The sequence below is a fragment of the Nothoprocta perdicaria genome, unplaced genomic scaffold (genome assembly GCF_003342845.1).
Source record: "Nothoprocta perdicaria isolate Ctin4 unplaced genomic scaffold, notPer1 scaffold_10, whole genome shotgun sequence".
Taxonomy (NCBI): Eukaryota; Metazoa; Chordata; class Aves; order Tinamiformes; family Tinamidae; genus Nothoprocta; species Nothoprocta perdicaria.
Window position 1 is genome coordinate 1,200,314 of NW_020454094.1, and position 13,203 is coordinate 1,213,516.

At 47.6% G+C, this 13,203-nt stretch overlaps 1 protein-coding gene across 2 annotated transcripts in view; it reads left to right on the forward strand.

The window, feature by feature from the left end:
* Nucleotides 1-1,640: 1,640 nt before the first annotated feature.
* The window catches only part of MYO5B (myosin VB), a 73,659-nt gene continuing 62,096 nt past the window's right edge, over nucleotides 1,641-13,203 (forward strand). For both annotated transcript variants that reach the window (XM_026039867.1, XM_026039859.1), the window contains exons 1-6: nucleotides 1,641-1,721; nucleotides 3,306-3,477; nucleotides 4,691-4,835; nucleotides 8,185-8,341; nucleotides 10,136-10,279; nucleotides 11,181-11,262. In XM_026039867.1, the coding sequence (XP_025895652.1) occupies nucleotides 4,774-4,835; nucleotides 8,185-8,341; nucleotides 10,136-10,279; nucleotides 11,181-11,262 (445 nt within the window). In that variant the 5' untranslated portion in view covers nucleotides 1,641-1,721; nucleotides 3,306-3,477; nucleotides 4,691-4,773. The remainder of the gene's footprint in view (nucleotides 1,722-3,305; nucleotides 3,478-4,690; nucleotides 4,836-8,184; nucleotides 8,342-10,135; nucleotides 10,280-11,180; nucleotides 11,263-13,203) is intronic.

Here is a 13,203-nt window from a genome sequence, read left to right on the forward strand (position 1 = left end):
CCAGCTATCAGAGACCTTCTGGAGTCCCCGTTGTGCAGGATCGTGGCACCAGGGTGCCTGGCCAGCCCTTCAGAGTGAGGCAGAAAGTGACTATTTTTATTTTTATTATTACATATGTTTTTTCCTCACTGACAAAACTGCTGCTCTGGCAATACGTTTTGCATAGCCCCATTAGCATCTGAGGTTCCCGCKGCCTTAGCTATTGAACAGCTCTAAAAATAATTGCACATTATACATTTAAAAAAAAAAATCTATTGCTGTTGAGCTGCAGAGCAGGCTGCTTTGAAGACTTTCCTTAACTCTTGAGTCACCGGAGTTAGAAGCATCTGAAATAGCATGGTGAGGACTTGGCCTTCCAGACAAGGACCAAAGCCATCTTCAGTGTGGTGGCACCACCACTCTTTGCGTTTGCTGTGACTTTCCTCTTTTCCTTGCAAGAATAACTTCAAGTGCATCTTATTTCCATCGGTGGGATGAGTTTGGAGGCTCAGGTCCCCCAAAAATCCACTGTTGACCTGGTGCTTTTGGACTCCTTGGGCTCTGCTTGTTTCTCTGGAGAGCGAGTATCTAAGGTCTCTGCACCGGGTGAGCTTTGGCAAGGATTTATGCCCTTGTTGGGATGTGGTCCCTCAGGCTGGACTCTGGAGGGACCTGCCATCCTACCAGGAATGTGACTTGGGAGAGCCTTGCTGGAAACATTAGATGTTGCATGTGAGTTTTCAAGGCATTTTTCTGGCACTTGGAAGCCTGTCTGCAGGTTTGTCTCCAGCAGAAGCTGGTGACTTTGGTGTTTCCTCTTGCCTGATCCTCACTGACAGCCCAGGGGCTGGTAGATTGGTGGGGCTGAGCATAGAGGTGCTCTCTACCATCCGTTTGCCTCGGTTTTAGTGTCAAGTCCACACTTAAAAGCCTTCCTTTATGCCTTTAAGCCTTCCTTGACCATGGCCTTCACCTCTGTCTAGAAGGGGCGTGTGGCTCCAGCCTCAGAGCTACTGGAGAGACTGTCCTGGTGCAGGGAATGACTGTGCTCACTATGCCTGACTCCTTTTGCCACATCCCAGCTCCAGCTTTCCTTTGGGAAGAGCCAGGGCTTGGACCTTTCCTACCATCTCCCTCTTCCACGCAGGTGGGGATTGCAAGGTGGACATGAYTAGAGCCACGTCCAGATGGAGATGCAGCTGGGCTAATGGTCTGCTGTGCCTGGAAATGTTCATAGCAGGTGCTGTGTGGCCGTGGCACGGCCACGTGTTCCTTGGTCTGCGCTACTGAACCAACCCTAGTCTTGCCTAGTGCTCCGGTGCCTCCTGAAGAACGTGTGAGGACGTTCAAAGCAGCACGTGCTGTCTACCAAAACCACTGCAGGAGCTGCCCAGCAGCAGAACATCCCTAATGTTGCAAAGCAGGCTCATAACACCCTATTTTTAATGTATGGAAACCTCAAGGCTGATGTTTTTTTGGTGTAAAACCATGTGCGTTTGCTGAGGTGTCCAGTTGCCCTTGATGCCTCTTGCCTGTATTGCATCTGTGGTGAATTAATTTATTTCTCACTTGATTTTTCTGAGATTTGTGTGCTTTTTAAACTCATTCTTTCTTTTTTTTCTCCCCTCCAGTACACTCGGGTTTGGATTCCCGACCCTGATGAAGTTTGGAAATCAGCAGAAATAATCAAGGATTACAAGGAGGGAGATAAAAGCCTGCGTCTGAAGCTCGAAGATGAAACCGTAAGCTTTTCAACATTATTCTCTTCCCCTTATTTAAAGTTTCAAATGAATGTKAATAAGCCTGAGTCCTCTTGCATTTTCTAGAATACATTTTTATTTTTAAATTAGTCTTATCACCTCCCCACTACCAGCTTTCCCTCTGCCCGTTTCCCTCCCGAGATGCTCGTGTTAAAGTAGGCTGCAAGAAAAGCCCTCGACCTCTATCATCTGCTTTTTTTATCCTCTGGCTACRTTGCAATAGTCTGTGATACCAGATTTTTTTCTTCTGTGGATGAGGCAGCCCTGCAGCACAGTTTGCCTTTAACCCCTGCTTGCTTGAACCGGAGTTATTTCTATATGTTGGACGAGGTCCGTTTCCATCCAACAAGAAGTTGTGTGATTAGATACCGATGTTTTTGCTCTACTGGTCCTYGCAAGACCCATTTAATGCAGTTGCCCCCATGAAGGGCTGCCTGGTGCAGGTGCATGTAGGGCTGGAGTGCGAAGAGGAGCAGTATGTGTTGGCTGAAGATGCTGAGCACGTGTGCGGGCTTGAAAGCTGCAGGAAGCCTTCTGTTCCTGACAGCCGGCGTGCATTACCCAGCTGCTTAATGCTTCGCTTTTGTCCGTGGGCTTTAAGTGATTTTTCATGGATTTTGTGGTTTCCGGCTACACTCTCTGTTTGGCACGTTCCTCCTGAATGCAGAGCTGGGTTTAAATCTTGCTGGGAATCTCCAACTTGTTGGCAATTAAGATGCGAGACAGAGTGTTAAACCTTGCAAATTTGCACCAGCAATGTGAGATTATGATTGAAAATGCACTGGAGCTCYTTAAATGCATTGTGCTGCTGCCACATCAGGATGTCAGCAGCTTCTTCATCCGCCTCGTGGGTTTATTGCCTGATCTTTTTGGCAAAGAGTGGATTTTGGCTCAATTTTGTGGATTTTCTCCCCCTCTCCTCTGCCTTGGGACAGCCCTGGAGTCAGTCATCACACGTAGCCCAGGTGCAAATGCAGACCGAGGGTCTTACTGCCCTTGGATCCACAAGTGCTCTCGGATCCCCGTGCTCTGAGGGAGGCAGGAGTGGCTTCAAAAAGTTAGGAGTTTTTCACTTTTTGGGAAAAAATGCTCTTTTTGGTGGCCCTGCTGCTGCCCTTTTGGAGCCCAAAATAGCAATCATATGGGCAAGTGTCTGCTTTAACACCCGCTCTTGAGCAGTGGGAGCAGCAGGGACTCCACGCTTCCCCACACCCTGGCCCTGCTTCAAGGGGRCTGAGGTTTTCAGTACTTAACGTGGCTGGAATTAAAAATTAAGCAGCTTTTCTTGGACCTGGGTTTAACGAATGCTGAGAAATCCCGGGGGAATAAGCCCCAAAGAAATTCTAGTTATCTGAACTAGGGCTTGTTGGCCTCTCTTGGGGCTTGTTCTRTGTAGTGTTCAGCATTAAGGGGCTTTCATTCAACACAGAGCCAGAGGGACTATGGCCAAACAGGGCAAGTGTCATATCTGATACCACACAGAAAGCTTGTCCTCAGATCAACTGCTGGCCATTAGAGATGCTGGTGAGTTTTCCATTTTGACATCCCTTGTGTGTGTCTCTCCAGATCTGCGAGTATCCCATTGACCTCCATGGAAATGAGCTGCCTTTCCTGCGCAATCCCGATATCCTGGTGGGAGAGAATGACCTGACAGCCCTGAGCTACCTGCATGAGCCCGCRGTTCTCCACAACCTCAAAGTGAGGTTCCTTGAGTCCAACCACATCTACACGTACTGTGGTGAGTGTAATGGCATGGCCGTCAAGCCCCAGGGGACCTTTCTGGGTTCATATCTTGAGTAATGGCTGCAAAATCAGAGGTGACTTTTGAGGACAACTGTGATGAGACCTTCCTGAGCTTGTGGAGCATGTTCAGAGAAAGGAGACCCCAAATGTGATCGGTACAAAGGTTGGACTTCCATTACCTGCTCTGCTGGGAAAACTTATGGGCATCAGTGTTGGTAGAAATGCCTCGTCAGATGAGTTTGAGGCCAGCTGTGAATGTGATGAACCATCGACAGGGAAACATGAGGACCTGGGAAGCTGCTGGAGAACAGCCKTGCCCAGAAAGATGGATCCAACTGAGAGGTTTATGTTGCATTTCTCTCTTTGTAGAGTCCCCTGTTCCAGTGAGTTTGTGGAGGTAGCCATGCTGTGGAATTTGATATCCCAGAAAATTGTACAAGTTAGCCAGTCTTCTTGGGCAGACGGCCAACGGCATCCAAGACAGCAGTTGCYATTCCTGCCTCTTCTCTCACTGCAAGCCATGAACTATCTGTAGCTCTTCAAAGTATCAATGGTGTTGGATTTATTTAATTTTATTTTAAACCCATAAGACCTGAGAATACTTCAGGGCTGGAACTTGGGAATGTTCCAGTATTGCTATATGCAAGAACCACTCTCCCAAGCAGGCAGTCACCTCAGATTTCTCCAGAGAAGGAGGTGCCCCTAAATTGACAACTGTCCTGCTCCAGGCATGGGTGTCCAGCAGCAGGAACAAAGGGAGCCTTTAAGGCTCAGTCCCTGGTGTTCCCTCACCATGATCTATCCATTTCATTTTGCTTTGAGTGTGCCCTTTGTTCAGAGCTTTTGCTCAGCAGTTAAGCCATGAGAAAATCCATGTTATTTGTTTGCTTTGGATTGAGAAGAATTACTTTTATGCTTTTATGAAGTTACAATTCAGGTGTCTCTTAGCCTTCCTTCTCAGATCTTCTAAAAAGTCAAGCTTTGCACAGTGGAGCCTTAAGTATTCACTTTCCTTATCAACTTCATATTCCTCCTCCGAGGCTGTCCTGGAACTCATTGCCTTGCTCTCCAAGTGCCACTTCCAAGGAGACCTGGGGATAAGAATTTCTCATTCCCTTCCCATCCCCTTCTTTTTCCAAGCCGCAGACTAAAAATCAAAATGAAGCCTTCTTAAGCACAGGATGACATAACTTTTTCTTCTCTTTAAGGTATTGTGCTTGTTGCCATCAATCCTTATGAACAGCTGCCAATCTACGAACAAGATGTCATCTACGCGTACAGTGGCCAAAACATGGGGGACATGGACCCTCACATCTTCGCCGTGGCTGAAGAAGCCTATAAGCAGATGGCCAGGTGAGTGGACACTTGGTGAGCGCTGCCTGCCTTGAGCTGGTGGTGCAAGCACCAAAGAGGGGCAAGCAGATGATGAAGTCATGGACAGTGGAGTGGGAGTGGGGACAGTGGAATCTAGGTTTTCATCTCTGGGAATATGGTGTCTTCCGTCACGTGGCCTTATTGATAGGAAAATAAAAAATAAAAGCAGATGTGTTCTATGTGTGGATCTGGAGATATTTGTGARTTGTCTTGCCTGGTCTTTCTTGATGGTTCCTTCTGCTGGTTGCAGTGGTCTCTTAAAGCCTGGCTTTGCAGTCACTGCCGCAGAACAGTGAGTACCCTGAGCCRCATGAGCATCTTTTCAAGTGGTTTTCACTTATTTTCCAGTGAATTTGCCTGTTCTCCCCTCAGATCCAAATTGGATATGTATGAGGCATAAGCTGTGAGGATGGTGGTGGTGTTGAAAGTGGTGGTTGGYGCAGCATTTTATGTCAAGGTGTAGRAAGAACATGTCTAGACCAACTTAGATACCTGTCTTGGTCCCTTGTGCTGCATTAAGGCAAAGTTTGCTGCTACTGTATAGCCTGCCTTAAATCCTCCAGACCCAGAGAAGTTACTGGATGGGACGCCTTTGGGAGAGACACTGAGTCCTTTGGGTGTTTGCAAACTGCCCAGATGCCTATAGCATCTGTGTCAGGTGTGTGGGGTAGGAGGGCTTTTTTCTTTATTTATTTACGTGTTTATTGTGCTTAGTTCTGTATTTACTATGCTGTCGATGTAGTATTTTCTTTTTGTGATGTTAGCAAGGTCTGTGACCTGCAAGCAGAGAGGAAGCTGGAGGCTGCTGCGTTGGTATCATTGTGTGGTGGTCATCTGGACTCAAGCTAGATGATTTATTTTAACTGAGCAGCTATTTGTGGTAATGAAGGTGTCCCCTTCACTTGGTTTTCCGTAATTCCATACGGAATTTAAGCAGAACTGAGGGGAGACACACAAGGACCCTGCAGGCTTCTGCACAGTGTCAGCCAGCCCCGAGTGGCATCTTGGCCACTTGCAGGGTGGAACTTGGCGGCCCTTTTATGAGCCTGGAGATAAGGGAGAGGGCAGGGTGCGGCACCCTTCTGATAAGGCAAAAGGCAAGGGTGTGCTCGGGAAGCATGAAATCACCTGAAATAGCTCCACACTGGTGCAAAAGGCAACATATGCTGTTTTTTTCTTGCTTTTCCTTTGGTTTTATGGGTATCTACAGGCTTAATAAAATGGAAAATTAAAAACAAAATTGCTTTAATAAAGTGCAAAACAAAATGCAGCAGTGCCATGCGAAGGGCGTCCCTGTGGTGACTCGAGAGCTGGGTACAGAGCTGCCGTGCTGGTGGGAGCAAGGGGAAGGGTCTCCTGCTGCCTCGAGCACCTCTCCRAAGCGGCCACCGCTTGCAGGGTCTCCCCTCCAAACACCTACCAAGCGCTAAGCACAGTAGGCACCTCGCTGTGTGTTTCCATGYATTGGTGTATCCAAATCCTTGCCTGACAGTGGAGGCTTCTTGGTGGGATGCCATCACCGTGTCCGTGCTGGTCTTCACTCCTGGCCTTTGCAAATGCGACTGGATGCAGTTCCTCCAGGTCCATCATAAGAAGGTGCCAGAGGCTTCCAGCACAGAAAAGCTAGAAACCCACCAACCCAGCCCTGTGGTGGGAAGGACAAAATGCCTTTTTTTGTGAGGTGATTTAGTCRTAAATATCCTCTACTGGGAAAACCATAAACGCTCGCACAGCCGTTCATTAGATCCACTGCAAAGATGTGTCCTGGGCCTCAACACTGGGTTGAATGAACCCCAGTCCTCACAGTGCCGTTAATCTCCGGCGTGCCCTATGGACGCTAATCCTCTGCCTGTGCTTGCAGAAGTAGGTTAAATATGATTTTTGCCACAGAAATGCAGGGACACCCACTGACTCGGCRTGCAGCACGGCGGGATTAGCGTCGYGGTGGGGATTAGTGCGCGGGTTTGCTCATCGGGATGACGCTCTGCAGCTCGTCAAAGGCTGCTGATTCCTGTGGGGATTTCCTTAGGGGAATGGTATCAAAGCAACCCCCTTAAAAACTCCTTTTTTTTTCCTTTTTTTTTTTTTTCTGGCCGTTGAATTTTGTCTTTAAAGAGGAACTGGAAGTGGTTATTGCTTTGATTTGGCTCTGGAATATTGAGTTTTAATCGGGTGCGCAGAGCTGGAGCATCCATCTTTCCTCCCATCGACTGTAACTGCTCACCAAATTGTATGGGAAAATCTCTGCAATCGTGCTGGGTTTGAAAGCAGCACCTTCTCAGAGATGTCAGCCCTGGTGAATGCTGCCTGGTTCCTCTGGAAATCTGCTTTGTTTTGCAAAAACTTGGGAAGTCAAAGAAACTTCCTCCTGGTGGTTTCTACCAGGAATTGTTTCTGCTCTCTTTATGCTCTTCCTTCTTCCTGTTGGCACTTCCCTGCACCCAAAAAGAAGGAAAATCCCTCTGGAAATACCTACCCACTCTGGAACCTGCAGTTGGGGGTGTATTTTCTTCCATTTTACGCTGCCCATGGCTGTTTCAGTGACGTTGTCCTACTTCTGTGCTTTGGAGCAGTGACTTGCATTTTAGGTGGCTTTGGGGAATAAGAACCCAAGTGGATCTGAAGTGGGAGATGATGTTAGTGCTGCAGAGGTTAACCAATACGGAGATACAGGTGAAAATACCGATCCACATTTAATTGCATTTAATTCTGTTGYTTCCTGATTTGAAGGGGCTAGATTGCACAGCTTCAGTAGTTGTCGCATTTGAAAGTAAAGGCATTTTTACAGATACCCGTCTTTTAGTAACAGTATGCTGCTTGAATTTCACGTCTGTCCCTCTTTAATTCCCGGAAAAGCATGAATGCTCGCGTGGAGGCGTTGGGAGGAGAAGCTCCGCGTGCAGCATTCGCGGCTCGTAGGCAGCAGACTCGCCTTAATGCTCCCCCGGGCAAATGTCAAGCAGCAGGTGCTTATTATCCTGGTGCACTAATGAGGCCGTAATGAAGAGGCGTCTGAGTGCAAGGCTGCATGTTGCAGGGGTCCAAAAGCGGCCGCGCCTGGTGGGGACTCCACCAAGCTCCATTTCAGCCTTTGGGGTTTTAGCCCTTGGAGGATGTTTTGCAATTGTGCATCATTCGCTTTTCCTTTTGGTAGAGTGCAGAGTGGCCTGGGCGTTGATAAGACAGTGCTAAAAACCCGGGGGAGATGTGATAAAGCARTGCTGAAAACACGAGGGAGATATGTGGATGTGGAGGGTTATTGMACGGCGCAAAGGATTAGATAGCAAAGCCGTCCACTTAGGGGGGCTTTTCTTCTCTGCCACCCCAGGGACGAGAAGAACCAGTCCATCATYGTGAGCGGCGAGTCCGGTGCCGGCAAGACGGTCTCCGCCAAATATGCCATGCGCTTCTTTGCCACCGTCGGGGGCTCGGCCAGCGAGACCAACATCGAAGCCAAAGTCCTCGCCTCGAGCCCCATCATGGAGGTGAGGTCTGCCCGGGAAACCTGTGTCATTCCCTTTGCCCGGCTCGCAGGGGGCTTTCGCTTTCCAAGGTGTTACTTCTTCACTGTGAGGGTGCCCAGCCCTGGCCCAGGCTGCCCAGGGAGGCTGCGGAGGCTCCTGCTCTGCAGATCTCCCAAAGCTGCCTGGGTGTGACTGGGTGCACTGTGCTCTGGGTGCCCCTGCTGGAGCAGGGGGTTGGACTGGATGATCKCTAGAGGTCCTTTCCAACCTCAGCCATCCTGGGATTCTTCAATGGCCTCCATGCAGCTCTCATGTGCTTCRTTGTTAGCTTATCTGCTTCATCTTCCTCTTCTTACCACCTCATTGCCCTCCCTCATCTAAAGTAAGAGGAAGAAAGGAGTCTGTCTGCTTAATCTGTTATAATTATCACAATGCAGCACTGTTTTTTGGTGCTTTGCTCTTACTATTTTAAGCATGCAAATGGATAGTCCTGTGGTTTTGCTGCAGCTTGGATGGTGAGGCCAGACCCTGATGCTCTGATCCTCTCCTGGTTCTCCACATCCCCCTCTGAAGGCTCTTTCCTGGGTGCCAAAAGTAGCTTGCTGCTTTCCACTGATTCTGAGCATCGTTTGTGCCACTGAGGGCGTTAATTGCTGCCTACGTGGCAAAGAGCTAAAGTCTTCCACCAGCAAGAGAGAGAACATGGCCAACACACAATGTGGTTTGCAAAGCAAGTCGAAGGCAGTCCAGTTGTTTGGCCCAAGGTCTGATTGGTAGGTCCATGGTTAGTCTTATCTTGCCTGCATCCAGGAGCTGGAGAGGAGGCTCTTGTTCACCTTCTTCTTACCCTTATTGTCCCTTGCCCACATGTCCATGAGTGCCACTGTGCCACTGTTTCTGCATCCCTCTGGCCCACCTCTTGGTAGATGCAGATTGTCTTGGTGTTGCTTGAAGGTGGGATTCTCAGAGATTACGTCTAAATGGCAGATTTTTTKTATTTGGGAGAGTGTGGATTTGGAAGAGATTGGAATTAGTGAATTGTCTATCATTAGCCAGACATATAAGGATAAATCCTGGAAACATATAATCCGGGCAGATGTGGATGGCGGGGGGAAAGGAAAGACAGTGAATGAGGAATGGTAGGAGATGGTRCGCTTCCATGCAGGGATGAAACCTGCTCCAAGGTTTATTCATGTAGTGCTCCTGAGGAAGACCAGCACTGCATGGGACAGTGCTCCCATGTCTGTGTTGTGGGTAAGYGTCCAACTCCATTGTTCATAGGTTTAGGAGCGGGAACCACTCTTTGCCTCCATGATTTGCACCTCTTTGGCATCCCCTGCAAAGGCCCTGCTGGTTATGGCAGAATAGGATGCAAGGCACATCTGAACGTGCAGGGAGATACTGCCCAGATAGCTGTTRTCCAGAGCCCTCCTCCCAGCACTTGTGCATCATGGGGAGCACCAAAGGCTGAGCTTGGTGGGGCATGAGCCCCACTCAGGTCGGGTTAACCACTGGGGTACTGTCCTGCTTATTGAAAGCATAGAGTTTCCAGAAGTTCTGTGAAAGAAAAGTCCATGGAAGTTGGATCCATACAGGAACAGCATCCTCTCCAACGTTGTATTGCTGTTCTTCTGCCATCAGGGCTCGCGTTCTGCCTTTGCTCATCCAGATGGGGGTTTTCTCCAGTCATCCCATACTATCTATGTAGCAATGATTTCTTTATTGGCTGTGGAAAGCCAAGTCTTTGCTTCAGAGTTAATGTACAAACACAGAAAGAGGGCTGTCTTTTCTGATGTTTAATTTTGTATCWTGCAGGCCATTGGAAATGCTAAAACAACAAGGAATGACAACAGCAGCCGCTTTGGGAAATATATTCAGATTGGCTTTGATAAAAGATACCATATCATCGGTGCCAACATGAGGACCTATCTCTTGGAAAAATCAAGAGTTGTGTTCCAGGTGAGATGTGTGGTGTTTTTTTTTTTTTTTTTTTTAATCCTTTCTTTATGGCTCTCTGCTTTTGCAATTTAATGGTGTGGGTCTTTTCTTTGGATTAAAAGGAAAATCCCCTTGCTGAAGAAAAGTTGCCTGTGTTGGTTTTGGACTCTAAATTAAATTCTGAGATACCAGCAAAAAACGATCCTGCTTACGTTTTTTAACTCTTCCTGAAGTATTTGATGTTTCATATAATTCCTTCTTTCAAATGTGCAAGTTACCTGAGCTGTGTAGTTTTGCAGATAACCTCGTGGTTCAGGTCAGGTGCATCCGAGCACTCAGTCCTCCAAATTTTTCATCTCCGTGTCTGCCCGACAGCCACTCAGTGGTTTGGCTGTACAGGATTAATGCAAGACATTGCTTCTCAGCTTGTATTACGGTGGCAGATGCATCACGTAATGTTCATTAATGTGTCAGTCCCCCTGATAATCTCACGCTTTCTCCTATTGAAAATCAAGGCAGACCTTAAAACAAGCTGATCTGTCTGCTAGCAGCACAGCAGTCCCTCAAAAAGAAATGCAGGGGTGAATAGCAAATGTTCCCTGCCATGTATGTGGGCCAAAATGTGAATATAAAAGGCTGCATGGCTTTGTGCATTAAATTGGCAATGCAGTGCAGTGTGCTGGTGTTTAAAGCTTCACTGCACCCTCTGAAGCAGGTTTTAACTGCCGTAGTGGACCAAGCTTCTTTATTTACGTGATGGGACTTGGTCCTTTGCAGTTTTTCATAATGATCCCCATGCCAGGCTGGGTGGTCACTTTAGTGAACTTATCCCAGAGCAACGAGCACCCATTGGGCTTGCTAACCAGCTGCCCCAGCTTGAATTTGGGTTTTTCCTGTGGCTAATTTGTGTCTCGCCCGTCAGGCGGAGGACGAGAGGAACTACCACATCTTCTATCAGCTCTGTGCCTCAGCAAGTCTTCCAGAATTCAAAGAGCTCGCGCTAAGTAAGTAGTCCTGCGTCCCCGGGGGCTGTGGGACGTGCCAGCGTGTGTCCAGCTGTGGTGTCAATGGGAACATGTAGTGGGTTTGGGAATGCCCATAGGACTTGGGTGCCAGCCTGGGGTTAAAGCGGGTGCTCTTGGACTTATCTGTGCAGGTGAGGTTTGTATTTGCTCACACTGTCTCAGGAGCTTCTTCCCTGAGACTTGTCAGTCTTTTGACTAGAGTAGCTTTGTCCTTTGAATTTGTCATCTTTTAGATTTGTTGTCATTGGCTAATTCCTGGGACACATCCTGCTTCTGTGGGTTGTTGTGTGGTTTTTTTTTTTTTTTTTTTCTTTGTTTGTTTTGTTTTTTTCTCAGGATTTTTAGCAAAACCTCTGTACGGCACTTTGAGTCAGGACTTGCCCTTGGCTTTGCAGAGAAGTGGCGTAACTCGTTTGTGATCTTCACTATTTGCTGTTACTTACAAAGAGAAGTGATGCTTCCAACATGCTTCTAAGTGTTTAAAATGATGCCCAGGCCCGTTAAAGTGACTGAGGCACATGGACAGTCCTTCCCTCACAAAGCAGGGTTTTCACACCCCTTGGCTTGGCTGCTGTGAACTCTGCAGAGAAGAGCTCACAGAGAAGAGCTCTCCCAAACAGGCACTTTGGGGAGAGGAGGATATCGGTGCAGAAGCTGCTAATGCTCCCGAGGATGCCTTTTCCTATCRCAGTTCTGATCTTGGTGCTCTTTCGGGAGAGCAGAGCTCCTGTGACCCAGCTTTTTGAGCTGTCTGAGTGTCTTAGGTGACTTTTGCAAGAACTTGTGCTTAAAACTTGAGATGTTCTGATTTGTTGTTGCTAATAACTTGCTAACAATTACTCAGAAGCATTATAATTACATTTATGACCTCTTGAGGTCTTTTTCAACTTTCATTTTCCTCTGATCCTAATTGTATAAATTCCTCGCTACCTACTGGGGCAGCTTAAAGCATCCGTGCTGTGCAAGACGTGTAGATGAGAGTTTCTGAAGGGCACCTTTCTAGCTTGCTTTATATTCTTGGTGTGGACAGCTGTGGTCCTCCTAGGCTAACAGGGTATCAGCAGATGATAGTAGCTGATCTCAAGACCCGAAAGAGCTGGAAACCTGGAGATGGGACCTCCCTTGTGTTGTGGTCTGGGTTTGTTTGAGACCTCCTATGGATTGCTTCCACTTTCTCTCCTGGCCTGTGTTTTTGTAGTACTTTCAAATGCTACCGTGCTAGGGCATGGACACCCCAAGGGGCTGCAGTCCTGCATTTTCCCCAGATTTGTATTTACTTGCAGTAGAAGTTTGACATTCAGACTTAAAAACAGTTCTAGACTAACTACGGTTTTGTAAACAATAAAGTGTTGATTTTGAGTTGTACGGAAATGCAGATTTGCTGAGAAACAATCTTAAATGAGTGGGGAGACTTTTGGTTACTGGGTAATTAGCAACTATCGACTTCCTGGGCAACCTTAGGCATCTTGGGAGCATTTACTGAGTGTCTATAAACCTTTGAAATGAAGTGCTCCTGGTTTCATTCTGCTTTTGTATGTGGGGAAGGGTTAGCCATAATAAGATGAGGCTGATAAAGACCTTAGCATCTCCCTTGGCTGATTAAGTGAAATGGAGGATATCTCTTTTCCTGGTGGCAATCTTCATCGGTTTATGAAGGTCATCAAATAATAGACCTCCTGTAGTGGCTTCCTGGCCATGGTTGCAGAGCCAGTGACTTGATGATCTTGAAAGTCTTTTTCCAACCATAACGATTCTATGACACACCTGCGAGTTGGTCCTCGTTGCAAACTCATGCCRCCCAAAAGGCCACCATTGGATGCTTGGTAAAAGCATCTCCAAGGATTTTGGCCAGTGGACTACGTGGCTTATCTTAATGAGAATATCCTGACTGAGGCTGTTGTTTCCTGGCATCCTAAAATC